The sequence below is a fragment of the Falco peregrinus genome, unplaced genomic scaffold (genome assembly GCF_023634155.1).
Source record: "Falco peregrinus isolate bFalPer1 unplaced genomic scaffold, bFalPer1.pri scaffold_51, whole genome shotgun sequence".
Lineage (NCBI taxonomy): Eukaryota > Metazoa > Chordata > Aves > Falconiformes > Falconidae > Falco > Falco peregrinus.
In genome coordinates this window covers 159,010-186,351 of record NW_026599615.1, presented here as the reverse complement: position 1 = coordinate 186,351, position 27,342 = coordinate 159,010, and the positions used below count along the sequence as shown (strand labels likewise).

The 27,342-nt window shown below is 41.8% G+C and overlaps 2 protein-coding genes and 1 long non-coding RNA gene across 5 annotated transcripts in view; 2 read left to right on the top strand and 1 right to left on the bottom strand.

Annotated features, from left to right (window-relative positions):
* LOC129783537 (crossover junction endonuclease EME1-like) overlaps positions 1–27,342 on the bottom strand; it is a 178,276-nt gene that overhangs the window by 120,851 nt on the left and 30,083 nt on the right. The window lies entirely within an intron of this gene.
* Positions 14,801–17,683, top strand: LOC129783539 (uncharacterized). Of its 2 annotated transcripts, none has more exons than XR_008745336.1 (3): positions 14,801–15,358; positions 16,191–16,340; positions 17,325–17,360. It is a non-coding gene; the product is annotated as an uncharacterized LOC129783539 (long non-coding RNA). The 2 variants fall into 2 exon arrangements; XR_008745335.1 differs by lacking the exon at positions 17,325–17,360 and adding an exon at positions 17,590–17,683 and having other exon boundaries at positions 14,803–15,358.
* The window catches only part of LOC129783555 (39S ribosomal protein L27, mitochondrial-like), a 32,995-nt gene continuing 26,551 nt past the window's right edge, over positions 20,899–27,342 (top strand). Inside the window, exons 1-2 of the mRNA XM_055793511.1 lie at positions 20,899–21,024; positions 22,392–22,531. Of these exons, the coding sequence (XP_055649486.1) occupies positions 20,899–21,024; positions 22,392–22,531 (266 nt within the window). The remainder of the gene's footprint in view (positions 21,025–22,391; positions 22,532–27,342) is intronic.

The window sequence follows — 27,342 nt, the reverse complement described above, 5'->3', positions numbered from 1 at the left end:
TTAGGGTCAAGTCTTAGGGTTAAGGTGTAGGGTTAAATCTTAGAGTTAAGTCTTTAGGTTAAGTGGTAAGGTGAAGTCTTTAAGGTTGAGTCTTAGGGTTAAGCCTTAGAGTTAAGTCTTAAAGGTTAAGTCTAAAGGTTCAGTCGTAAGGTTGAGTCTTAGTGTTAAATCTAAGGGTTAAGTCTTGTGGTTAATTCTTAGGATTAAGTTTTAGTTATAAGTCTTAGGGTTAAGTATAAGGGTTAAGTCTTAGGGTTAAGTCTTCAGTTTAAAGTGTGAAGTCTTTAATATTCTTAGGGTTAAGTTTTAATACTGTATCTTAAGGATGAGTCATAGGGTTAAGTCTTAAGGTTAAGTCTAAAGGTATAGTCTTTAGAGTTAAGTCATAGGGATAAGTCTTAGGGTTAAGGCCTAGGGTTGAATCTTAGAGTTAAGTCTTTAAGCAAAGTTATAAAGTTAAGTCTTAAGGTTGATTGCTAGGGTTAAGTCTTAGGGATAAGACTTAGGGGTAAGTGTTAGCATTAAGTCTTTAGATTAAAATCTTAAGGTTGAGAATTACGGTAAAGACTTAGCGTTAACTCTTAGAGTTATGTCTTAAGGTTGAGTTTTAGAGTTAAGTCTTAAGGTTAAGTATTTATGTTGAGCCTTAGGGTTAAGTCTTAAGGGCAGGTCTTTAGGTTAAGTCTTAAGGGTTACGTCTTTAGAGTATAATTATTAGGTTTAAGATTTAGGGTTAAGTCTTAGGGTTAAGGTCTAGGGTTAAGTCTTAGAGTTAAGTCTTTAGGTTAAGTTATAACATTAAGTCTTAAGGTTGAGTCTTAGGGTTAAGTCTTAGAGTTAAGTCTTAAGGTTGAGTCTTAGGGTTAGGTCTTAGGGTTAAGACGTTTGGTTAAGTCTTAGGGTTAGGTCTTTAGGTTAAGTCTTTATGTTAAGTTCTAAAGGTTCAGTGTTAGAGTTAAGCATTAGGGTTAAGTTATAGGGTTAAGTCTTAGGATTAAGGCCTAGGGTTAAATCTTAGAGTTAAGTCCTTAGGCTAAGTTATAAGGTTAAGTCTTAAGGCTGAGCCTTAGGGTTAACTCTCAGGGTTAGGTCTTTAGGATAAGTCTTAAGGTTAAGTCTACAGGGTTAAATCTTTGGAGTTAAGTCTTAGGGTTAAGACTTAAGGTTAAGTCTTTAGGTTGAGTCTTAGTATTAAGTGTTAAAGTTTTAAGGTTGTGTCTTAATGTTGTGTCTTAGGGCTAAGACTTAGGTTAGGTCTTTAGGTTAAATATTAAGTTAAAGTCTAAAGGGTTAAGTCTTTAAAGTATTATTATCAGGGTTAAGTCTTACGCTTAAGTCTTAGGGTTGAGTCTTACAGTTAAGTCTAAAGGTACAGTCTTTAGAGCTAAGTCATAGCGATGTCTTAGGGTTAAGGCCTAGGGTTAAATCTTAGAGTTAAGTCTTTAGGCTAAGTATAAGGTAAAGCCTTAAGGCTGAGTCTTAGGGTTAGCTCTCAGGGTTAAGTCTTAAGGGTTAAGACATAAAGTTGAGTCTTGGGGTTAAGTCTTAGAGTTAAGTCTTAAGGTTGACTCTTATGGTATAGTCTTAAGGTTAGGTCTTTAGGTTAAGTCTTAAGGTTAAGTCTACAGGGTTAAGTCTTAGTGTTAAGTCTCAAGGTTAAGTCTTAGGGTTAAGTGCCAAGGTTGAGTCTTAGGGTTATATCTTAGGGTTACGACTTAGGGATAGGTTTTAGGGTTACGTCTTTAGGCTAAGTCATAAGCTTTTAAGTTTGAGTCATAGGGATAAGTCTTAGGGTAAAGTCTTAGGGTTAAGTCTTAGGGTTAAGTCTTTAGGTTAAGCCTTAAGGTTGAGACTTAGGGTGAAGTCTTAGGTTTAAGTCTTTATGTTAAGTCTTAAGGTTAAGTCTAAAGGTTCAGTCTTTAGAGATAAGTCTTAGGGTTAAGTCTTAAGTTTAAGTCTTAGAGTTAATTTTTAAGTTTAAGTCTTAAGATTGAATCTTAGAGTTAAGTCTGAAAGTTGAGTATTACGGTTAAGTCTTAGGGTTAAGTCTACAGGTTAAGTGTTAAGGTTGGGTCTCAGGGTTAAATATTAGGGTTACGTCTTAGGGATAAGTTTAGGGTTAAGTCTTAAACTTAAGTGTTAAGGTTGAGTCTTAGGGTTAAGTCTTAGAGTTAAGTCTCAAGGTGAATTCTTAAGGTTGAGTCTTAGAGTTAACTTTTAAGGTTGTATCTTAATATTGAGTCTTGTGGTTAAGTCTTTAATGTTAACTCTCAAGGTACAGTCTTTAGAGGTAAGTCTTAAGATTAAACCTTTAGGTTAGTTCTTAAGGAGAAGTCTTAGGGTTAGTTCTTTAGGTTAAGTCTTATTGTTAAGTCTAAAGGTTAGAGTCTTAAGGTTAAGTGTCTATGGTTGAGTCTTATGGTAAAGCTTTGGGTTAAGTCTGAAGACTTAACCTTAACACTTAACCCTAAGACTTAACCCTAAGACTGAACACTAAGACTCAACCTTAATACTTAACACTAAGACTTGACTCTCAGACTCAAGCTTAAGTCTTAACCATAAGACTTAACACTAAGACCCTATAGATTTAAACCTACAACATATCCCTAAGTCTTAAGACTACGACTTAAAACTAAGTCTTAACCATAAGGCTTAACCCTAAGAAATAATACTAATACTTAACCCTAAGAATTAACCCTAAGTCTTAACTTTAAGATGTAACCCTACGACTTAATGCTAAGACCTAACCCTAAGACTCAACCTTAAGACTTAACCTTGAGACTTAACCCTAAAACTTAACCCTAAGACCTAAATCTAAGACTTAAAACTGGCTTAACACTAAGACCAAACCCTAAGAAATTACCCTAAGAATTAAGCCTAATATTTAACCCTAAAACATAATTCTAAGACTTATCCTTCAGAACTAACCCTAAGACTTAACCCTAAGACTCAACCTTAAGACTTAACCTAAAGACTAAACCCTAAGATTTAACCATAAAACATAACCCTAAGATTTAACCCTAAAGACTTGACTTAACCCTAAGACTTAACCACAACAGTTAACCCTAAGACTCAAATTAAAACTTAACCCAAAAACATAACCCTAAGACTTAACCCTCAGACTTAACAATAAGACTTAACTCTAAGACTGAACCATAAGACTCAACCTTAAGAACTAACCTTAAGATTTAACTATAGGACTTAACCCTAAGACATAACCCTAAGACTCAACCTTAAGACTTAACCCTAAGTCTTAACCTAAAGACTTACCTAAGACTTATCTGCAACACTCAACCTTAAGACTTAACCCTAAGACTAAACCTTGATACTTAACCCTAAGTCTTAACCTAAAGACCTATCCCTAAGACTTAACTGTAAGACTCAACCTTAAGACTTAGCTCTAAGACTTAACCCTAAGACTTATCCTAAGACTCAACCTTAAGACTTAATCCTAAGACTTAACCTAAGACTTATACCCACGACTTAACTCTAAAGACTCAACCTTAAAACTTAACCTTAGGGCTTAACCTAAAGACTTAAACCCTAAGACTCAACATTACGACATAACCCTAAGACTTAAGCCTAAGCCTCAACCTTAACACTTAAGAATTAAGCTAAAGACTTTAACAATACGACTTAAATATAATGCTTAACTCTAACACTTAAGCTTAAGACTTAACCCTAGGACTCAACCTTCAGACTTAACCTTGAGATTTACCTAAAGACTTAACTCTCAAAATTCACCCTAAGGACTTAACCGTAACACTCAACCTTCAGTCTTAACCGTAAGACTTAACCTTAAGACTCAACCATAAACTTAACCATAACACTCAACCTTAAGCCTTAACCTTAAGACTTAACTCTAAGGCTTAAAAGTTAGAGTCAACCTTAAGTCTTAACCTTAAGATTTGACCTTAAGACTTAACCCTAAGGCTCAAGCTTAAGACTTAACCTTAAGACTTAACCCTAAGACTCAACCTTAAGATTTAACCCTAAGACTTAACTCTAAGACTGAAGTTTAAGACTTAATCCTAAGACACAACCTTAAGAATTAACCTTAAGACTTAACTCTAAAACTTAACCCTAAGAATTAACCTTAAGACTCAACCTTAAGACAACCTTACGACTGAACCCTAAGATTTAACCTTAAGACTTAACCCTAAGTCATAACCCAAATACTTAACCCTAGAGACTCAACTCTAAGATTGAACATTGAGACTTAACCTAAAGACTTAATTGTAGAGTCTTAACCCTAAGACTTATCCCTAAGGCTTAACACTAAGACTTAACTCTAAGGCTCATCCTTATTCTTAACCCGAAGACTCAACCTTATGACTTGACCTTAAGACTGAACCTAAAGACTTGACCCTAAGACTTAACCCTAAGACATAACATTTAGACATAACCATTAGTCTTAACCTGAAGACCTAACCCTAAGACGTGACCCTAGGTCTTAACCCTAAGGCTCAACCTTAATCCTTAACCTATAAGAATTAACTATATGATTTAACACAAAGACTTAACTCTAAGACTGAACCTTAAACCTAACCTTAATACCTAGCTCTAAGACTTAACCATAAGAGTTATTCCTAAAACTCTAAGCCTAACACTCAATATTTGGACTTAACCTAAAGACTTAACCTTGAGGCTTAACCCTAAAACTTAACCTTAAGACTTAATCCAAAAACTTAACAGTTATACATAACCCGAAGACTTAACCCTAAGACATAACCATAAGACTTAAGACGGAACCTTAAAACTTAACCTTAGGACTTAACCTAAAGTCTTAACCCTAAGACTTAACCCTAAGACTCAACCTTAAGACTTAACCCTAAGACTTAACCTTAAGACTTTACTTAAAGACTTAACCCTAATGCTTTACTGTAAGACTTATCCCTATAGATTTAACCCAAAGCCTTAACTCTAAGACTCAAACTTGAGACTTAACCCATAGACTGAACCTTAAGACTTAACCTGAAGACTTGACCCTAAGACATAACCCTAAGACTTAACATTTAGACTTAACCATTATTTTAAGGTAAGGTCCTAACCCGAAGACTTAACCCAAAGTTTAACCACAAGACTTAACCTTAAGACATAACCTTAAAACTTACTCTAATTCTTAAACCATACACTTAACCTTAAGGCTTAACGCTAAGACTTAACCCTGAGACTTAGGCCTAAGATTCAACTTCGAGACTTATCCCTAAGACTTAACCCTAAGGCTCAACCTGAAAAATTAACCTTAAAACTTAACTCTAAGACTTAATCCTAAGGCTAAAACTTTTAACCTAACCTTAATACTTACCCTAAAACTTAACCCTAGGACTTCAACCCTGAGACTGAACCATAAGACTTAACCGTAAGACAAAACATGGAGGCTTAACCCTTTCTTAACCTAAAGACTTAACCCTAACACTCAACTTTAACCCTTAACCTTAAGCCTTAACCCTAAGATTTATCTCTAAGATATATATCTATATATCTATAGATATATCTATCTATACCCTAAGACTCAACTTTAAGACTTAACCCTAAGACTTAACCTTAGGACTCAACATTTAGACTTAACCTTAATACTTAAACGCAAAACTTAACCATAAGAATTAACCCTGATAGTTAAGCTTAAGACTTAACCCTAAAACTTAACCTTAAAACTTAACATTAAGGCTTTAACCAAAGTCTTAAACTAAAGGCCTAACCCTAGTGACGTAACCTTAAGACTCAACCTCATGACTTAACCTTAAATCCTATCTCTAAGACGTAACACTAAGATTTAATGCTAAGACTTAAATCTAAGACTTAACCTGAAGACTTTAAGACTTAACCCTATGACTTATCCCGAAGTTTTAACCCTAAGACTCAACCTTTAGACTTAACCTTAAGACTGAACCTAAAGACTTGACCCTAAGACTTATCCGTAAGACTCAAACTTAAGACTTAACCTTTAGACTTAACCTGAAGATTTAACCTTAAGTCGTAACCCTAAGACTTACACCTAAGACTTAACGCTAAGACTTAACCCTGACAGTTAGACTCACCCGTAAGACTTAACCCTAAAACATGATCCTAAGACTTAACTATAAGACTTAACCCTAAGTCTTACCCCTAAGACTTAACCCAGACAGTTAACCCTATAGAATCAACCGTAAGACTTAACCCTAAGACTTAACTCTATAGACTGAACTTTAAGTCTTACCCCTAGGACTCAACCTTAAGAATTAACCTTAACTCTAAGACTTAACCCTAATTCTAACCCTAAGACTCAACCTTAAAAGACTCAACCTTAAGACTTAACCCTAAGACTCAACCTTATGAATTAACCTCTAGACTTAACTCTAAGTCTTAATCTAAAGACCTATCCCTAAGACTTAACTGTAAGACTCCACCTTTAGACATAACCCTAAGACTTAATGCTAAGACTCAACCATGAGAGTTAACCTTAAGATTTAACCTAAAGACTTAATGCTAAAACTTAACCCTAGGATTTAACCTTAAAGACTTGACCCTAAGACTTAAACCTAAGACTTAACATTGAGACATAACCATTAGCCTTAACCTACAGACATAACCGTAAGACTTAACTCTAAGACTGAACCTTAAAACTTAACACTAGGACTTAACCCTAATATTTAACCTTAAGTCTTAACTCTAAGACTTAACATTAAGACTTAACCCTAAAACATAGCACTAAGACTTAACTCTAAGACTTAACCTTAAGACTCAGCCTTTAGACTTAACCTTAATACTTAACCTAAAGACTTAACCCTACGACTTAACCTTAAGAATTTACTCTAAGACTCAACCCTAAGACTTATCCCAAAGACTTAACCATAAGACTCAACTTTAGACTCAACCTTAAGACTGAACCTAAGGACTTAACCCTAAAACTTACACCTAGAGACTTAAACCTGACAGTTAACCCTAAGACTGAACCTTAATTCTTAACCCTAAGACTCAACCTTAAGACTTAACCTTAACACTTTACCCTAAGACTTAATCTTGATACTTAACCCTAAGTCTTAACCCAAATACTTAACCCTAAGTCTCTACCCTAAGAGTTATCATTGAGACTTAACCTAAAGACTTAACCCTAGTTATTTAACCCTAAGACTTATCCCTGATCCTTAACACTAAGACTTAACTCAAAGGCTCAACCTTAAGGCTTAATCCTAAGGCTCAACCTTAAGACTTAAACTAAGGACTTAACCCTAAAGACTCAACTCTAAGATTTAACATTGAGACTTAATCTAAAGACTTAATTGTAGAGACTTAACGCTAAGACTTATCCCTAAGGCTTAACCCTAAGACTGTAATGCTCATCCTTAAGACTTAACCCTAAGACTCAACCTTATGACTTGACCTTAAGACTTAACCTAAAGACGTAACCATTAGTCTTAACCTAAAGACCTAACCCTAAGACTTGACCCTAGGACTTAACCTTAAGGCTCAACCTTAAGCCTTAACCTATAAGAATTAACTATAAGACTTAACCCAAAGACTTAACTCTAAGACTCAACCTTAAACCTAACCTTAAATCTTAGCTCTGAGACTTAACCATAAGACTTATTCCTAAAACTCTTAAGTGACGTACGGAATTAGACTCTATAACTCGAAAGTTATAAAGTAGGTATGTTTATTGCGCGCAGATGCACGGGGGATCGCTCCTCCACAAGCGTGCGTGCCCGAAGTGACGAACCATCTCACATTTATACAATAAAACAAATGAATATTCAATTAACGCCTATACATATTCGTTACCTAAACCCACCTTCTCTTGCTTTGTATGTTAATTAGCTTATCAGTCCTTTGCCTGGAGTGTGGTGGTCTTGCAGGTTTGTAGGTGATTCATGTCCTTGTGACCATCTGATCTTCTCCAGCAAGAAGACTTAGCACTCCCTCCCTCTAGATAGCATTGGAATGTCTCTCATCCTTTTCTCATCCTTTTTATAAACAGCCCCTTTGTTAGAGGAAGAAGGGCAGGTGTCTCCTCAAAGCTGTGTGCCTATGTGACCAGACACCGCACCCATGGCCAGTCACCATACCCACATTCCTTGAGCAGACATATACAATCACGATCGATGTCCATTGTCCCTCTTTCACACTATTTCTCCATATCAAGACCAAACAGAAATTACTTGAACTATGCATGAACACTTGAGTGAAACTAAAGACCACTGTGCCTTTAAATGGGGACGAGGCTCATAAGACCCAGTGAGGATTAGGTGTGACTAAAGGTCATCGTAAACGGTTTTTCCAGGGGTATAAAGTATTTTCCTGTCGCGAAGAGCTGTGCTAGCTTTGTGGGTTTGCCCCCCAGCTCCCGTCCCCGCAGACACGCGTAGCTGGTCCCTCGGCCGTGCGGGTGCTCGATCTGTTGCGCGGTGGGCGATGGGATCCAGCCGTTCGACGGCAGCATCAGGTCCCGAGGAGACGGTCGCTGCCAGCCCCGGCCGGCCTTGGCGCTCGGAGGGGCTGCGCGACGTCCCGGTGCGACATGTCCCTTCCCGGGGCTCGCCCCCCGTCTGGGTGTGAGGGGGGTGGCGGCCCGGCGGGTGGCGGGCCTGCCGGGGTGGGAGATGCGGCTCCAGGTGCTTTGCCCACCGGCCCGGACGGTGCTTTCGCCTCTCGTTACGCGTTCGGGGGAGGCAGGAGGGTCGCCGTTACCGTCAGCGAGCCCGTGCTGCCGCCGCTGCCCGGCGCCGGGGCTGTGTGGCATCCCGGGGTGGCGGGGAGCGGAGCGATGCGCCTCGTCCTTGCAGGGTGCTGAGCTGCCCTTCCCCGGGGCCAGGGCTCGCTGCCGCTTCCAGCTGCACAGGATTTGGTCCCGCAGCCTCAGGGTGAGGGCTGGATTTTCGCGAAACGAGGAGGAGCTGCTGGCACCTTCTGTACTGGCGGTCGGCTTGATTTCTTGCTGTGCTTTTCTTACATTTTTAATAGCCCGGTGGAGTACAAATTGTAAAGGAAACTTCATACAGAGAGTTTTAAAGTTTGAAGAGAGATTATTCACCCTCTAGCTGTCGTGAGGTTTCACCTCTCCTTCCTGGCAGGACTGATCTTCCAGTTAGAAGTGAAACAAGGTCAAACGGTTTAAAAAAAAGGTTTCTTTCTGTCAGGCCGAATCTAAATCAATCAAATTCCCGGGCACCAAAGTGTGCTGTGTAACAAATGTGAGTGCAAAGGTAAGCACGTAGCTACAGGTAGCAGAAGAGCATGTGCGAGAGAAGTTGTGGAACTTCTCTCTAAGTTCTAACACCTTGCTCTTTGCGCTGTTCTTCTGCAGATTTGCCTGGATTTTAAGTATGGACAGAAGAGGGAGAGAACGACCATATGCATTTGATTTGCTTAATAGAAAATATCTTGGCAGAAACACATGCTTGTGCTGTGTATTCTGTTGGAGTTTGGCTTTTTAAAATACTCATGTTCTGTCTAATGAAAAGCTGGTAGTATCTCCCATTCACCTAAGAATATGTTCAAACATAGCTTGAGATATGCTGCTAATCACGTTAAGAAAAATGTCTAGCTTAATATCAAACTAGCTAAAGTGCAGTCACTGGGGGATATCTCGGTGCTTGTAACCTTTAAATTAAAGAGTGCTACGAGGCTGGATTACCTGATACCCAGTACAATTGGAACAGCAGTATAAACCCTCTTTTTTGAAGGAAGACTGTAGGTCATTTTGAACAGTGTGGAATCATAGAATCATTTAGGTTGGAAAAGTCCTTTAAGATCATTGAGTCCAACCATTAACCCAACACTGCCAAGTCCACCACTAAACTGTGTCCCTGAGCACCACATCTACACATCTTTGAAATGCCTCCAGGGATGGTGAGGCCACCCTGAAACTTCCCTGGGCAGCTGGTTCCAGTCCTTGACAACCCTTTTGGTGAAGAATTTTTTCCTAATGTCCAATCTAAACCTCCCCTGGGGCAACTTGGGGCCATTTCCTCCTGTCCTATCCCTTGTATCCTTGTTGGATCTGGTAGAAATGATCCCCAAATGGCAGTGTGTAAAGGATTAATTTAAATTTGAGATTCCAGTTGCCTGGCATTAGCAAAAATAAAGCTTTTGTGTTATTTCTCTTAACAGTTAAAAATTAGATGCAGGAAAAATAAAGAGAAACACGTAAGTTCTGAATTTCCGCCCCCCCCCCCCCCTCCATTTACATTTTGGAAAGACAGAACTAATTTGCTCTCCTGTCTGCTGTGCATCCTGGTGCTGAGCTAATCTTTTCTATGCCCTAAACTGTTATTAGCTTTGCTTGCTTATTACTGAAAGATTTACTTTCTAGGACTCCTTTTAATTCCATTTGCTACGACGCTGCCTTTTGTCTTAAATGTTATTTTTTTGTAGTGTCCTTTGAAAGATTCTTGGCCTTTTCTAACCTGGGACAAATTTCTAGTAGCCTGGTCGAGTTTTCCTAATCGTTAATGATCTTCCCAGCAGGATATGTTCTTTGTCTTCTTCCTAACTTGATTCAGGACGCATTCTGTTCTAAAGTGCACTTACCCTTGAACCATTGTGCTGGGATTTAGTGTATTGACCCAAACTCTAGTAGATTTTTCTTGAGGCTTTTCTCTGTCACTTTGCACAGCACTGCTAAGATACCTGCTGTCAAAGTGCTTGCATTTTAGTAATAACACCTTGGCACTGTTAAAGTAAGTATGTTTAAATTTTCCTTTGGCCGACTTACCTGTTTTAATTCCTTAAATATTCAGATTTCTTCTGAGACAGGTCGAGGAAAGGAGCACTTGTTCTTTACAGAGGATGAAATAGAAGAAATAAATGTGTAAATAGGCATGACCATTAGGTCATTAGGGGTGTTTCTATGGGTATGCCTGCTATGCCCAGAATGGTGTAAGAACAGTAATCCGCTTTGCAAATTTGGCTGTATGACCATATCACTATGTTTAGAGGTGCAGGCGTCAATAGATGCAAGTGTTTTCAGAGAATTAAGAAAACCATCTTGTTCATGCAGTCCAGCCATAAATGATGCACAGAACAAAAAATGATAGAAAAAAAAAAAAGTCTTTTCAGACCCATATGAGTAAATAGAGTATTCTGTGCTGTCCTGTACACGCATGTGTGTACACGTATTCGTAGCCAGTGAGTCATGGCTCCTAAGCCTGATTTAAAAACTGAATGAGTTCATTATAATCCCCCCCCCCCCCCCCCAAAAAAAAATATCTGAGGAATGAATCTAATCTGCTTTACTAAATGAACATGTGAAAGTGCTTACCAGGGATAAACTTGGGGACTCTACATAGTTCTCTCTTTTTCCTCCAACAGAATGAAAACACCTTTGAGACAATAAAGGAGTTAGGAGAGGAGCCAGTGTGTCCCATTCAGTATTCTCTGTCTATCTGCGTGCACCGCTTCCCCTGTTTGGTTTCTGATCGAGACGGGAAGGACAGGGGGTGTGTAAGGACATTGCAACTCTCAGAGAGAAGACAGGCTTTTGTGCTGGCTTCAGCCAGTTCTGAGCTCTTTGGGGCTTAAATCTCCCCAGAATGGGTGTGATGTTGAGTTGTCTACTCCGGGGCAAATGGAGAGGAGGAGGGGCGCCTGGAGGGAGGACCACTGGCGCAGGGGACACCCTGAGCATCAGAAGGTGTTGGAACCAGTGATGACTAGAGCTCTGACCAGGGGGGACCTCTCAGATTTCTCTGCATGTGGTACCCCAGTTGCTGGGACATACATGAAGCAGAGATTGTGCGGTGTGGCGGGAGGGTGACTTGGTTTGCAAAGGGGGAGCTCAGGCCAAGCCCCAGCAAGGCAGGTAGAACTGCAGATCCTCCCTGTGCTTCGTGTTCACCTTGCCTGTGACAACGTGCCGCAGAAAAGCTGAGCACAGCCCTTTGCTGACGCCCAGCAGCTTGTGCTCCCTGCTGTGCCCCTCTGAAATATTTTGGTTGATCGTCATTTCATGGCGAGCTCTATTGTCCCCCCAGCCAGGGCTGCTGCAGCAGTAGCAAACCAGGGCTTCTAGTTACTCCCCGACGCCTGCCTTCCTCCCCCTCTGCATCTCCCCAGCTCTCACAGAGGAGGGGTTGCCAGTGGTGCCTTCTCCAGGCAGGGCACATCTGCAGCTTCCATTGAATACCCTCCTTCCCTTTGAAAGCCCTGCCTCTTTCTGGCGGGTGGGGTTTGCTCATTTCCGTGAGCGCTTTTGCAGGTGGTGGTGACACGGGAAGGAAAGGGACATACAGTGCTGGAGGTAAAGAGCCGCTGCGCGTCTGTTTACACCGTGTTTGTACAGCTGAGGTGGATACAAATCGGGGGTGGCTTTGCTGGAGAACTCTGCCAGGGATATAACTGACCGCCTGTTTGGGAGTCCCAGAGCAGCACGTTCGGTAACAGGAGATCGCTGCGCTGCCTGCCCTTGCCGTTGCTGTTGCGCATGCGGCAGTAAACACCTCCTCTGCACAAAACTGAGTCCGGGTAGAGTCCACGGAGACAGTGTTGGTAAGAATCCCAGGTGCTGCAGAAAAGCAGTCTGAGGTCTCAGCTGAGCTGTACTGCTTCAGAAGGGAGATTAGCCATAGATGCGTACGTGCTTTCTTTCTCAGAGAGGGGAAAGATGGTGTGGGATAGTCCTTTGCTCGGTGGTCCTGTGGGCATGTGCACTGGAGAGGCGCCATCACAGGCCACCTCTTCCTGAGCAAGCCACCACTGTGGGAGGCACTGAGATGCTCAGCAGAGGCAGTTTAGGAGCGACAGGGGTGATCTGTCCCGCTGCTTGGAGGTAATCCCCTCCATACAACCCTGAGATGCAACGTACCCAGCTAGAAGGAATCCCAGTAGAGATGGACAAAAAGATGAACACGTGCAGGTATTGCTCCCCAGCAGCATGCGAAAAAATTCATCAGCAGTACATATCCTGGCATGTATCCGTTCATATGGAAGGTGGATATTTATGGTTTTTAGTGTAAGTCAAAAGTTGTTGGACAGTCTGTTTTGCCTTGGAACAAAACCATACAATTAAATTTTGCAAAGCAACCTGTGTTTCAAATCCGTGGACAAGGTGAAATGCCATGTGCGTGAGAGCGTTTCTCATCAGCGTGGATCTTTGCTGTCTCTAAGGCAGTGCAGGCTGGGGCTGTGGGTGCTACTGGAGATACGCAGCCCGCCTGCACTGCAGGAAGGTCATTCTGGTCTGACTGTCAGATGGAGCTGTATGTTGTACAATATTGTACGTGTTGTGCCAAGCTTTCTGCAGGTAAAGAAAGAAGCAGTCATGTATTTGACAACAGCAATCATAGGTGATGCTGTGAAGAAATTCAGGGAAAATCTGCGACGCATGTGATTTTGACTGCAACCGAGCTGTAGTTCTGACTTGTCTTGGTCACTTTAATTAGTAATGTGTCATTAATTTAAAAATAACCGGTGCGGTTAAAGAGCATGGGTGTTGGTCAGAAAGGCCTGGTTTCTCATGTGTAAATTCAGCAAGTCAGAGGCACTGATGGAAGTGCCTGGATGAATCGGTAAAACAGGGCTGGGCTAGCCAGGGCTGGCACGGGCAGCGTGTGCAGCATGTAGTGGTTTAGGCAATAGCTCTAACTCAGAGTTATGGTGGAGGCGCTGAACGTGCTTGGGTTTGAAAGCACACAGTCTTCGTTAGCTTCAACGGAAACTGCAGGATTCTGCTGTGCAAATCAATGAAACTGTGAGATACGATCCACTGTTCAGGAAAGTCAGATCATGTTTTTAAGGAAGTCTCTGTTGGGAGGTAAAACCGCTGCTGAAGCGATAGCAGCGATGGAGCGTGTGTAAAAGAGCCTGGGGAGACCCGCAGCCTTCTGGAGCCAGGCAGAGTATTTCCTGTTCACTTGAGCTATTGGTCACGACGGGAAGATGCTTCCTACGAACTGGGTTTTGTTCTAATGGAAATAGGTGACTGGTGAATACAGTGGAGAGTTGTCTTTTTCCCCATTTTTGGAAAACGGAATGCATTATTGTTCCAGTTTAACAGTAGGTGGCACTCGGTTCCAGTGCAAGTAGTTACACTTCATTCCCTTAAAAAGGAATCCATACAATTCTATCAGTTCCACTTCTGAATCAAAGAATGAAAATAGCTTCTGAACAGGGTCTTGACTAATAATTCATGTGCTGAGATATCTGCATGGTGTGTCTTCATTGCCTTGCACTAAAATTCCTCTTCCCTGTGAAACCAGTTGTGTTTGTGGGTTTGGGATCTTTTTTTCTTTCCTCCCCTTGTTCAGGGAGCAGTAGCCCAGCACAGTTCCACTTGATTTTTTTCTGGTGGTGTTCTAACATTGTGCAGTCCTCCTAACTCTTTGTCCATCAGTAATGCTTTCACTTTTTTTGTTCTTCATGTTTTAAGATATTGTTATCTTTCTAAGGGCTGTATTTTTGTTATGTCTTCCATCATGAGTGAATTCAAAGTACTTTCAATGGCATAGTACATTTTGTAGTGTAATTTTGTGAAAATGCTTCTCTATGAATTAAAAAAAAGATTTCATTTTATATTATTTCAGGGGTAAAACCTGAATTAATCAATCTTGGATGTGGAGTTTCTGTCTTCTAGAAATACATGAAGCTTAACTTTGTTTTTGTAGGTTGAGAAGGAAAAAAGCAAACAAAGATGTTCAAAAGTGCAGGCCATGGTGACGTGCGGAATTAGACTCTATAACTCGAAAGTTATAAAGTAGGTATGTTTATTGCGCGCAGATGCACGGGGGATCGCTCCTCCACAAGCGTGCGTGCCCGAAGTGACGAACCATCTCACATTTATACAATAAAACAAATGAATATTCAATTAACGCCTATACATATTCGTTACCTAAACCCGCTTACTCTCACTTCGTATGTTAATTAGTTTATCAATCCTTTGCCTGGAATGTGGTGGTCTTGCAGGTTTGTAGGTGATTCATGTCCTTGTGACCATCTGATCTTCTCCAGCAAGAAGACTTAGCACTCCCTCCCTCTAGATAGCATTGGAATGTCTCTCATCCTTTTCTCATTCTTTTTTAAATAGCCCCTTTGTTAGAGGAAGAGGGGCAGGTGTCTCCTCAAAACTGTAGTTGTCTCCTCAGAGCTGTGTGCCTATGTGACCAGACACCGCACCCATGACCAGTCACCATACCCACATTCCTTGAGCAGACACATACAATCACAATCGATGTCCATTGTCCCCATTTCACACTATTTCTCCGTATCAGTGGCAAAACAGGAATGTGTGGATAAATAACATCACTAATCGGCAAATGAAACAAAAGATTACTGTAAGGAAGAATGACTGTTTGAAAATGGAGAATGAAAACACGATAGAAGAAAAAGACAAAAAGAGTTTTTCATCTGGGGGAAGCTCAAAATTGATTAAAATGCCAATGAAATGGTAAGCTAAGGAAATAATCTCTAATTCTTATTTGTAGTGCTATGTAAGTGTCTTAGGTTTTCTAATACTGTAGTAGTTGAAGTAGTTTCCTCAGTGGTGAAAGCCATAGTGAGTAGTCCACCGTTTCTCAAAAAATGAAGAAAATTTCTTTTTAGAATACACGAAGCGCACGATGGAGGTTCAAATTTATTGCCTGCTCTAAAAAAAGAAAAGGGGAAAAAAAAAGAAAACCCCCACCCAAATTCCTGTGATTTCCATGTCAACACTGAGGTAAAATGCATCTTCAAAACCAGAACCGAAGACTGGAAAAAGCAGTTATTTTTGTAGGAAATGGCCACCTAGAAAAGAAAAGTAGGAACTTGGGGTTTGCTACTACTCCCTTTTCTAGGTGATTTTAGTGATCTCCGTGCAGTTGGTGTTTTCCTTTTCATTAAGTTAATGTGCCCTTTGTCAGGAGAGGGGAAAAGATATTATCAAACCAATCTCAAAAGTTTAAAGAAGGCACACGTATTTTTATGCAGACCTAAGCAGGAGTTTTTTCTGTCTGTCCTTCAAAGGAATCTCTGCTCTAGATGCTTTCTGTACCGTGGCTATTGGATATAGTCCAGCTTAAGATCTAGCTCAGACTCCACGTGTCCCCCTCACTCCTAGGGCAAGGATTTTAAATACTTGGGTATCTTCCATGATCTTTGCAGTCAAGTCTGTGATTTTATCATAGATATTTGTCATCTCAGTTGTTTCAGACATCATCTTAAGTATGTCTGTTTCACAGAAATATTTTTTGCAAACCTACTCACTTGGTGATTTCTTTCTTTCTTTCTGTGTAATGTAGTAAAATTGCCCTGAATGCCAAAGGTGCAAAGAAAAGTAAAAGACAGCCTTCAAAGCAGAAGGCTCATCAGCAGATGAGCTCTTCCAGTGGCAATCATGGTCAAGTACCGGATGATAGCACTTCCAGTGAAATATCTGAGGATGAAGGAAGGTATGCACGTAAGGAATGTTGAAAATAAAACTTACTTAATGATAAAAATTGGCCTGAGAGCTAGAGGCTAGTTTGGGCTTTTGTTGTGTGTTTAGGTTTTTTGTAAACCTGATGCATATGAAGATTCTTGTTCTTTCGTGTGACCACCTGATGTTCTTTCTTGTTCTTTCTTGTTCTTTTGTGTGACTACCTGATGAGCTTTGTGTTGACAAACAGTTCACTTTTGTTTAGAGTGCTTTTGAACATGCTGGCCAAGTCAACAATGAGGTCACGTGCACAAATTCTGATTAATTACATGAGTGTGTGTGCACAGGCATAGAAGTATTTCATGTGTTTAAAAAGGGTGAGGTATCTCAGTTTTTTTCACTGCAGGTATCTCAGGATTTTTTGCCCTGCTCCCCGCTCCACCTTTTCTCTTGCAGCTGTGTACCCTCCTGACTTCTTGCCCACCCTGAACTTACTTGTGTGGGTTGTGGCAAAGTGAGAAAGAGAAGTTGTTGACGCTGTTCAACCCTAGCTAAAAATCTGGTGTGTTATCAACACCGTTTTGGTCAGAAATCTAACACACAGTGCTGTGTGGGCTGCTGTGAAGAAAACAAACTGCATCCCAGCCAGACCCAGGACACCAGAGAATCCTGTAGGAGAAGGATTCTCATTACTGGAGAGAGCTAACCCCCTGGTATTAAACAGGGAATGCACGTAACCGTATAGCTACATGTCTGTAGCTGTAAGATTTCTGTCACTTTGCGTGAAGTTTAGGGAACAGTTACTTCAACTATTTGCTTAACATCTTGTGGAAAAATTAGCCTTCCAGTAGACATAATAGTACACAATAATTGTTTCAGTCTTGAACTATATCTAGCAAAGTTACTATACAGATTTTAGTTTAATTCAGTTCTGCAATTAAGTTTTCAAAGCAGCTGTAGGTATTATTCATAATGCAAAGTAAGCATTCCAGTACTGAAATACATTTCTGTTTTCTAGACCTGCAGCAACAACCAGGAGTGAAAAGAACGAGGTATTGTAAAACTAGTTTCTTGATAAACTGTTTCTATCAGCTTTTAATCACTTAGATGGGAGCAGTGTTTATGTAGTGATCGACCAGATGTACGGATTGCTGCTGGTATGCAGCTTTATTGTATTTGAGACAAATCTGTGGGCTGTGAAGGAGAGAATGAATCATTCGTGCATTTGTAATGGTCTGTAATCCTAGACAGTGGAATTACAGAAAGTACTGTATTTTTTGTAGGTCAGCAGACAAATGGAAGTAACTGATGGCCCTGGTTTAACTCACTCATCTGACCCAACTTCAGAGGATGTCCGGTTACAAGCTTCAACCTGCAAGGAGGCTGTGCTGCTGTTGGAAGAGCTTGGTGTGGTTCATATGGGTATGTTTTCAAGTCTCTGTCTTCAGCTGTTACAAGTTCCCCTTAAAACACGATTTCTTTGTATGCACTCCTAAGTATTTTAATTTCATATGTTGATATAATATTTCTTTCTGATTAGAGATCCCCCTCAAAAGCTGTGAAACTGTCACCTAGCCTGAGATGTCGCCTGTATTACCAGCCGACGTGCCTTACTTTATCATTGGTTCTCTGTCTAGTCAGAGCTGGAGAAGCAGTTTCTTGCAAAGTACAGTTCAGCTCCTTCTAATGCGGTCATCAAAAGTCAGCAAGAGCTTTTTCTTCTTTATATCCCCTTGATGTGGTTTAAGCCCAGCCACACCTAAACACCTAAGCACCACACAGCCACTCACTTGTTCCACCCCAGTGGGGTGGGGGAGAGCATCGGAAAGGGAAAAGTGAGAAAACTCATGGGTCGGCATGAAAACAGTTTAATAGCAAAAGCCACGCACGCAAGCAAAGCAAAGCAAGGAATTCATCCAGCACGTCCCAGTCCCATGGGCAGGCAGGTGTTCAGCCATCTCCAGGACAGCAGGGCTCCGTCATGCATAACAAATACTTGGGAAGACAAAGTGCCGTCACTCTGGATGTCCCTCCCTTCCTTCGTCCTCCCCCAGCTTTATATGCTGAGCATGATGCCGCGTGGCATGGCACATCCCTTGGGTCAGCTGGGGTCAGCTGTCCCAGCCGTGTCCCGGCCCGGCTCCTTGCGTACCCCCACCCTGCTCACTGGTGGGGTGGGGTGAGGAGCAGGAAAGGCCTTGGCTCTGTGTGAGCGCTGCTGGGCCGTAACGAACACATCCCCGTGCTACCAACCCTGTTTGCGGCCCAACTGCAAAACATGGCCCCGTACCAGCGACTGCGAAGAAGATTAACACTATCCCAGCCACAACCAGCACACCCCTCAACAGCTAATGACAAAGAGTACAGCAAAATAATGGCTTTGCTTAAAAATAATAAATAAAAAAATATATAACAAAAATCAACTGTCATACGATGCTTGCATTTATACACAAAGCATTATGTAAACATAAGCATCACTTACTAGGGCTATTAAACTATGCTAAAATTTCATTAGGCAAGTGTTAACCTTGGCCAAAGGCCAGACTCCCTCCTGGTGCTGCCACTGCCCCTCCCTGACAAAACAGGGTGAAAAAGCTTGTGGGTCAGTGTGAAGGCAGGGCTGTCACTTCCCAGTGTCCGTCACTGGCAAAAAGACTCCACCGATTAAAATACATTTGGATAGTGAGAAACAAAGACCCACAACCTGAGAAGGACACGTCGGCACCCCCCGTGCTCAAGCTCTGCCGCGCTCCTTCCCTGCCACCTCCCCAGGCAGCGCGGGGAGGCTGCGGTCGGCAGTCGGGACGTAGCAGTTTCTCTGCTGCTCCTTCCTCGTCCCTTTTCCCTGCTCCAGTGTGAGTCCTCCCCCAGGCTGCAGTCCTTTGGGGAAAATCTCCTCCAGCCTGGGCCCTCCATGGGTCGCAGGTCCTTCGGGAAGGATCCGCCTGCTCTGGCACGGGGTCCTCCGCAGCACTGCGCTGTGGGTATCTGCTCCAGCATGGTTCTCTCCGGGGCTGCAGGGGAATCTCTGCTCTGGCACCTGGAGCAGCACCTCTCCCTCCTCCTTCGCTGACCTGGGTGTTCGTTTGCGGGGCTGGTTTTCACATGCTTTTCCCCTTCTCTGCCCGTGTGGTGGTTTCGCCCTTTCCTACATTTGTTTTTCCTGAGGTGCTGCCAGCACGGCTGGTTTTTGGCCCCCCGGCCCCAGCGATCTTGCCCAGTCCGTGTGAGGTCGGCAGGGAGATGCCGGGCTGGCGCGGGGGCAGGAGCACCAGCCCTGTGAGGGGAGGCTGCGGGAGCTGGGCCTGGGGGAGTTGGGCCTCCCAGCGCGGGGGAGGGGAGTACGAGGAAGACGAGGCCGGTCCCAGCTTGGCCTGGGTTTGACTTCAGCAGGTGTTCAAAATCCTCAAACATCTGTCAAGTATAAAGAAGTAATATTTTCATTCTAAATGAATTCTCCAAGCAGCGTTAATTTATACTTTCAAAAGTTACACTTTTTATGAAATTACACTAGAAATTATATGTAAAGCTTTTTCCTTGCAATATACGCCATTCAAATGCAAATGTTTGTCAGTCTTTCAAGTAATTTTAGTGGTTGTTGATTCTTGTTTTGCAGAATTTCTAAAGCAGGCTTTCAATTGGCAGTTCTTTCCTTATGTTGATACTTGATTTTTATTTTTTTCTTGTTCACCGTTGCGAGTTTATCGGAAAAAATAGTCAAGATAATGATCAAACACAAAGCTGCTTTCTTGTTTGGGTACTGTGGGCACACCATGGACCGTTTTTTACCATGTCAGTGCTCATTGCTGATTGTTTCAGTTGGTAAAGAAGCTGACCTTCCATAAGGCTTTCCTTGTAAATCAGCTTCAAAATGAAATTGCTGTAGTTTCTCCCAGAGGTACATCCACTGAGGTTTAAAACTGTTTTTAATCGTATTAAGCATAAACCCCATGCATTTCTGAATCTGGTTTTGAACACTGACATCCTTCTGGAGTAAACAGAAGCTGCTTGTTCTGCCTGTGGTCAGCAGTTGTTTTAGACTTACAGAAGGCTTGCTGAAAAATTGTTGGGTCTGCCATAGATAAGTGGCGTGCTGATTCACCAGTATTGCTTCTGGTCACTGAATCCGTAATATGTAGGCTCAGTATACTAAGAAAATGTATATTAACCATAGTAAAAGTTTACGATGCTTTAAACTGTTGAGACAACAAACTCCTTTTTCAACAAAATGGCTGTAATATGAAGGTGATTTATTTTTTTATTATAGAAGTGTGCACACTGGTGTGTGTTTCCCTATGCAAACTTACAAATAACTGATAAATCACTCAAAGTTTTTTTTCTCTATCTTGTACAACTGATACCATGCACAATGGCATGAAGTTAGAATTCTTTAAAAAGTTGAAAAGTACAGTAAAAATACGAACTCTGAAAACATTTAACATTTTTTATGGTTTGAGTTGTCTCTGCAAGTTCATCATGTGGAATATCTACTTTTATATCAGTGCTTTTGTTTCTCAAATACTCTGTTAAATCCCAGATGTTCTTTGAAACAAGAAGAAAAGAGGCTCAGAGTAGAAGTGCTGTGTGAGAAAATGAGAGAAGACCTCCAAAGCAAAGAAGATCAATATTGTAAAGAGGTGGAGGAGAAACAGAAACTTGAGTCACACCCAAGGAATTTAGAAATGGAGTTAAGAACACTGAGAAAGCTCTTGAAACAGGTATATTAAATAATGAATTAAACACTTTGTCTTATTTTCTGCTTCTTTTCAATTGTGTTCCAGTATGCTTAGAGAAGGAGGTGCTTTGTTCATGGTAGAGGCACTGGATAACAGTTGTCAAATTTTGAGGACAGCTTTGTGCACTGTTGCTGTCACATAGTCTCACTCCTCTCTCTGGCTGCAGCTGCTCAGTGTTTTTCCCTTCCTTAAATCCATTATCCCAGAGGCACTACCACTGTCACTGGTGGGCTCGGCCCTGGCCAGCGGTGGGTCTGTCTGGGAGCCGGTTGGTATGGGCTCCATGGGGCAGCCCCCTCTGTAGCCCCCCCGCCAAACCCTCCACACAAACCCAATGTAAGGGTAAACATAAAAAAAAGCGGGGAGCTTCATCTCAAAACCAGGGAACAGTCAGGAGGCAAACCAAAATCCCACTCTGCAACCTGCTGCTAAGAGATAGCTGCACGGAGGATCTCTTTGCTCCCAAACAGACCTGGACAGAAAGAGGAAATGTTTTTAATTACATTTTCGTGAGGAACAATCAAACCATTGCTTCTTTGTTCTTTCTAACACAGAAATGCAGAAAAGGGCTTTAATTTCTACACTTACTCAGAAACACTTCCTGTTAAAATAATTCCCAAAAAAGTAAGACCCATAGTCAGAAAGCGGCTGGTGCAAGGCTCACTGCAAGGCAGTGGCAGGAGCTGCTCAGCAATACCCCCCACTGCTCCTGGCCTGGCCGTGAGAGACAGCGTAATCCCCTCTTTGCCCCTCCAAAACGGGGCTAAGCATCTTCTTTGCTCAAAGCACATCTATACAAGAATCCAGAACTTACCATGGTGGGATTACAAAAACACCTATCGGGGGTATGGTTAGAGCTCTCTTAAGGCCCCTGGCAGCAGACAGCTTCTAACATGCACTGGGTGCTGCTGGCAAGGTCGAGTTGCTCATCTCACCCCCAGCTGACTATGATGTATCACATGTATTTTCCTGCCGCCTGAAATGACCTGGAATTCCTCGTTAAAAAATAACTTGCCATTATAGAAGATAAGCAGGTACAGGGCAGCCTTCAAGTCAATCACTTCACAAAGAAACCAAAAGAAGCCCTGAGTGCACGGCACCAGCTGTACTTTGACTCGTATATAAGGGAGAAAGCAGCTGGCAGCACCTTGCTGACTCAGCATCCCTACCTGGCACAGGGAGAGCTATGACAGTGACGTGAGTTTCAGCTGCTGCTGTTGCCACACAGCCTCAGTCCCACATCCTGCAGCACGCAGCACCTCCATGAGGAGCCAATGGTCCTTTTGCGCCCCCATGAATCTATACCTGCCCTTTTTCGCTGCTGTATCATCTACTGATCCTGTTTCCAGGCTGCAAGCAGAAACAAGGAAAACCAAAATGCACTGCAGCTCCCTACTTCTGAGCTGAAACCCCTTACATCTCAAGAACAAGTCTGCAGCCATGTGCACTATTACACTCTGCTGCTTGTCTCAGATATGGAAACTGGAAGGTAAGTGCATGTGCAATGGTGGGTGGAGCTTCAGAGCTTTCTCAGTCCTTTGGCTGCTCCAAGCAAGAACAATCCCTCAGCATGCCTCAGCTGTGTAGCACTTGCACTTTATTTTTTTAACTGAAACTAATGGTTATTTCCACATATTTGCCAAATGGGCCACTGAGAAAAATAGTTGGCCAGCACTGTTCTAACATGTTTTAGTGTGTAATGCAAATAGCACAAGGGAACAAGTTGTAGCTAAGGAACATAGCAACACAGATGCACACCAGGGTTTTTTTGGCCTCTGAAGGATTGAATGACCTCAGGAATTGATGACAGGACTAAATTCTTCACTCAAATCCAGCCCATCTAAACAGAAGTTCTAGTGTAAAATACATCAATATTCCAAGAATAATGTTTTTTTTTTGCCTTGATTCATTTTTCATATAAGTTAGTTTCCGAGTACAAAAATTCGGTAATCCCCAGCCTTACAAGAAGTGCTTCAGACTAACCTCTCCCTACGGGTCACAGTATTGAGTTCCCCTGGCCCTGTTTTCATGCAGATTTTCATTTTCAGTGTGTTCTCTGTGAGGGATACCCAGTTACTCAAATGACTACTTTCTACAAGCATGGAACAGAAATCCAGAGGAAGCATCTACTGTCTAACCTGAAATTCCCAGGAACAGGGAAAGGATGTCAGTATCCAAGAACCGCTGATAAGAAGTTTATTTTAGCCTGTGTAGATACAGCTTGCACTATGTCCTTTAACTATAAATTAAGTACCTGATAAATAGAAAAGTAGTACTATTTATTTCTTTAGTGAGGAATTTCCCCTTCTCTTATTCACCTAGAAATATGTATTAGGTATTTATTTTTCTTTGTGGGCAGCAGAACCTTCTTGCCTTGCACTACATGACAAGAGATGTTCTGGAAATAAGATCACAAAGAACATTCCATGTGTTGGCTAAACCATTTGTAAAACCTCTTGAATACTTGTGACAGCTGACCATCAGCCTACTCCTGCATATGCACCAATTTCTGTTTAAGGCAAAATTTTCAAATTCCTTACATGCTGTTGTATTCAAAGCCCAACCAACTTCCAGACAACTAACCCGATGGATTCAGGACAGACAGCTGTATTCTGTTTTACTGCCAGCAGGGTCTTTATTGGACTGTATTTATACTGCAGTAATCCTAGAAACTACTCCTGAATGAGGCTTAATTTTCACTTCCAAGAGAGATAATCTCCAACTTGAACTTTCTCCTATGGCCAAAGAATCTTCTACTCTGATCCACCCTGACACCACAAAACCCCTTTCCTTTAATCCAGAAATACCAGCTCAGAATATTAATATTAACTTTAGCCAGAACTTTACCCAGAAACTCAACGTAAGAAATGAACCAGAAGACATGAGATGAAAATCAAATACTACGAACACAGAAGAACCTAGAGGTTTTTCTTAGACATATGCATGACTACAAATAATATTCTGGGCTTCTATTCCTTTTCACTTCAGAGAACTATTACCTGGTTTTTTACATATATGTTATTTTATACTCTGGAAAATTAAGAGAGTGATAAAGCCCAGGGATGTATTCCATGTCTCAGTATTAATTAATCAGCCATTAGTCCCATTTATCATTGATCTTAGTGTGTTTGCCACTGGTTTTGGTTTCCAAATCTTATTTACATACAAAACTTGCACTTTCATGTTTGCAAGGGACTTTCCTGCTAATCTCATACATCAAGACAATAGCATGCGATGTAATTTATGGCTGAAACATAAAAATGAGAATTGTTATGACAACCGATGTAATGTCATAAACTATTTTTACTACTAAGTAATTTACCAGTCAAGTACCGTCGTACAAAGCTGTTAATGCAAGGAAAGATAAGGCTTTTTCTGGCAAAGCTGCCTTACAAAACAGAGCAGTACACTTTGTTGGGAGGAATGGCTGTTGTGAAACAGCAGTCTGGTATCTCTTGCCACTGGTGACTTCCTGCAACAGAAACCAACAAAACTAGCTGGAATACTGCTAATATATAGAAAGAGGTTTGGTTGGTTAGTCTAAGTGTTAAAGAAAATGTATTTTGAATTCAGAAATTTAAAGTGCTGAAGCCGCTAACTGGCATAACCAGGCCTCGGCCCTTGTACAGCCCTGATCCAAGGCTGGTTTAACACCCGGTCCAGCTAGTCAATGGGAGAACAGAGAAACAACAGATGATCAACTGTACAGACAGGTGCTCTCAGAAACACAGGTGTTTTTAGAAAAATTAGTATATGTGAATAGGAACTGCTTGTTCAAAGACTAAGCGCACTTGGAGTGTGTGAGTTAAAGCTGGCAGAAAGAAGATCACAATCCGAGGAGCCTGGAACAGAGGCAGACTGGAACTGAACAGGTGAATCAACTGGGACAGTCAGGTGATGGATTCGCAGAACTGACAGGACCAAAGGAAGCTTCTAAAAACTTTGGACATTGACTAATGATTTGGTAAGTGTATATAAGCTGTGCTGCATCCCTTTGTTCTCTGCCACTCACTGAGGTGGTGGCCCAGCTCTGAGTGGTGATTAAAGCAAACCTAGCGGTATCCACGGCTGCCTAAATTTTTCCTTTAACACTAAGAACCATACTGTGAACTTCAGACAGCTATTAATTTTAGTTAATATACTTTATATACTTTAAAAATATACTTTAATATCTTTAAAATCGTTATTAAAAGGACAGAATTCATCCCTGACGTAAGTCCACTGTTTTGAAAAGAAACTTGATTCTTCACCCAGTGGACAACCAAGCAAAGATTCACCAGATGCAGTTCCCCGAGGTTTCCGTATCACCATATTAGCGATTTCCACCCCTCCAGTTCTGTACCCCGCAGATGCTGCATTGTTCAGTGTTTATGCAACACCTGCACTCAGAGACCCCCTCGTGCTAAGCTCCCTGCAGATATCTTGTGAGGCAGTCCCCTACCTCAGGGGCACTGCCCTTGAAGCAGAAGATTGACCAAGGGCAAGAATGAGGACAGATTAGCATCCTAGCCCCACAGATAGATGGATTGTAGCCATAATTCTGATCTTTTACTTCTTTGACTTCAAGGTGAAGGTCAGTAAAGAGAGATGCACGCTGCAACTGTAAAGGAGAACCTCCTCTACTAGAGGAGCTACTCTTCATCGCTGCGTGAGGTCACACAGCACAGGGATCACCTCAAGCCAGTTATGGTTCTGGATGCCACATAAAACCTCAGCCTCTTTAGTTCCCAGGCTAGCAGGCCATGCAGGAAGCTACACACCAGCTGAGCAGGACCCCACTGCCAGGACATAAGCATTTCCCCAGCATTGTGACTTTGGATGCAAGATGCAGTGAACAAGCACGGAAATGGTGTGATGACTCCCACTCCAGAAGACTGCAGGGTACCAGATGACTCAACAGGGCTTCATCTTGATGCTGTCAAACTTTCTTTGACAAAATTACCTAACATAGAAAGCTTCTGGAAGGTGCAAATTAAAGTGATCCTGAACATCACACAGCAACAAGGACCAATCGAGGATTTGTGTGCCAGGCTGTGGCGTGGCATGGCAATGCTGAGCACCCACTGCTGCCAGGAACCTGCACGTGTGCAGCCATGCAGAGATGCTGCCAAATCACCCTCACCCACCTGTGCGAGGTCTCTTCCACCAAGAGCCTCAGAGAAACTGCAGAGGCTACTGGCAGCCTGGGAAACATTTACATTAGTCACCTTTCCACCCCCACCCCCCCTCCCTCAAATCATACTCTTATTAGCAATAGAGTTCAATGTAGAATGATGCCATCACCTTTGTGGCATTCCCTAGTATTGGAAAGCTCCTGTTGCAATCTTTTTGTTTAAGAGAAGTAATGGGAGAGTTACTTTGAAGTCTGCATAAAAGCTGCTCTCCCTACATGCCAAACTCACATGCTAATTGAGCTTCTTCTTTGTTTCACTGTCAAAACAAACTCTTCTATTGCAAGAAATAAAAGTTCGCAACTCCTCTGTTCATGGCAATGCCTCAAAGCCTCTGCAATACCCGTAACCAAGATTCCTATAAAAGGCAGATAATTTCCTAGAACAGCACTGAGCCCTCCACGGGGCCCAAACAGGAACCATAACTGCAGTTATGAACCTTTAAGGCAACAAAACACTTTTTTTTTTTTTTTTTTTCCAAGTATCCATGCACCCTGAGTGTCCAAGGGGTCTGGTTTTGACTGGAGACAGCTATAGCACAATTAATAGACAACAGAATCTCAGAGATGAGAATATAAGGGAGCAGAGATCTAAAACATTTCTGGCTTTGCAGACACACAACCAACACCAGTATAGACAAAGCAGTTCAGCCACAGCCAATTAATATATTAAAGGACGATCCAAAGCCTTCTGTAAAAGGAAATTAAAATAATTTAGCAGAATTAACATTGCTTAATACCAAAGCTAGTTATCTCAATTTGCCCTTTAATAACAGAGACCAAGGACTATAAAAGTGAAGCTGCAATTAAAAACCAGGATTTGGTCTGTTTACTTTGATATCTCCCTGAAAAAAACACCATGGTGACCCTAACTATTCTTTTTTCCTTCACTGTTAAACAGGACAAAGAAATATCTTTTCTCCTGGAAAACCAGATGTCTGAGACCATGACCCAAACCTCACAAGTTACTTTTTCTTCAGTACAGATTTTTAGATACACCAGAAAGCACAGCTTTTCACATACTAAAAAAAGAGAAAATAGATGGAAGGAACATCAGTGTTTGTGAAGCAGGAGCTCACACGCTTCTCCAGCCTCATCATCCTGTTTGTAAGATCAAGGATAATATTCAG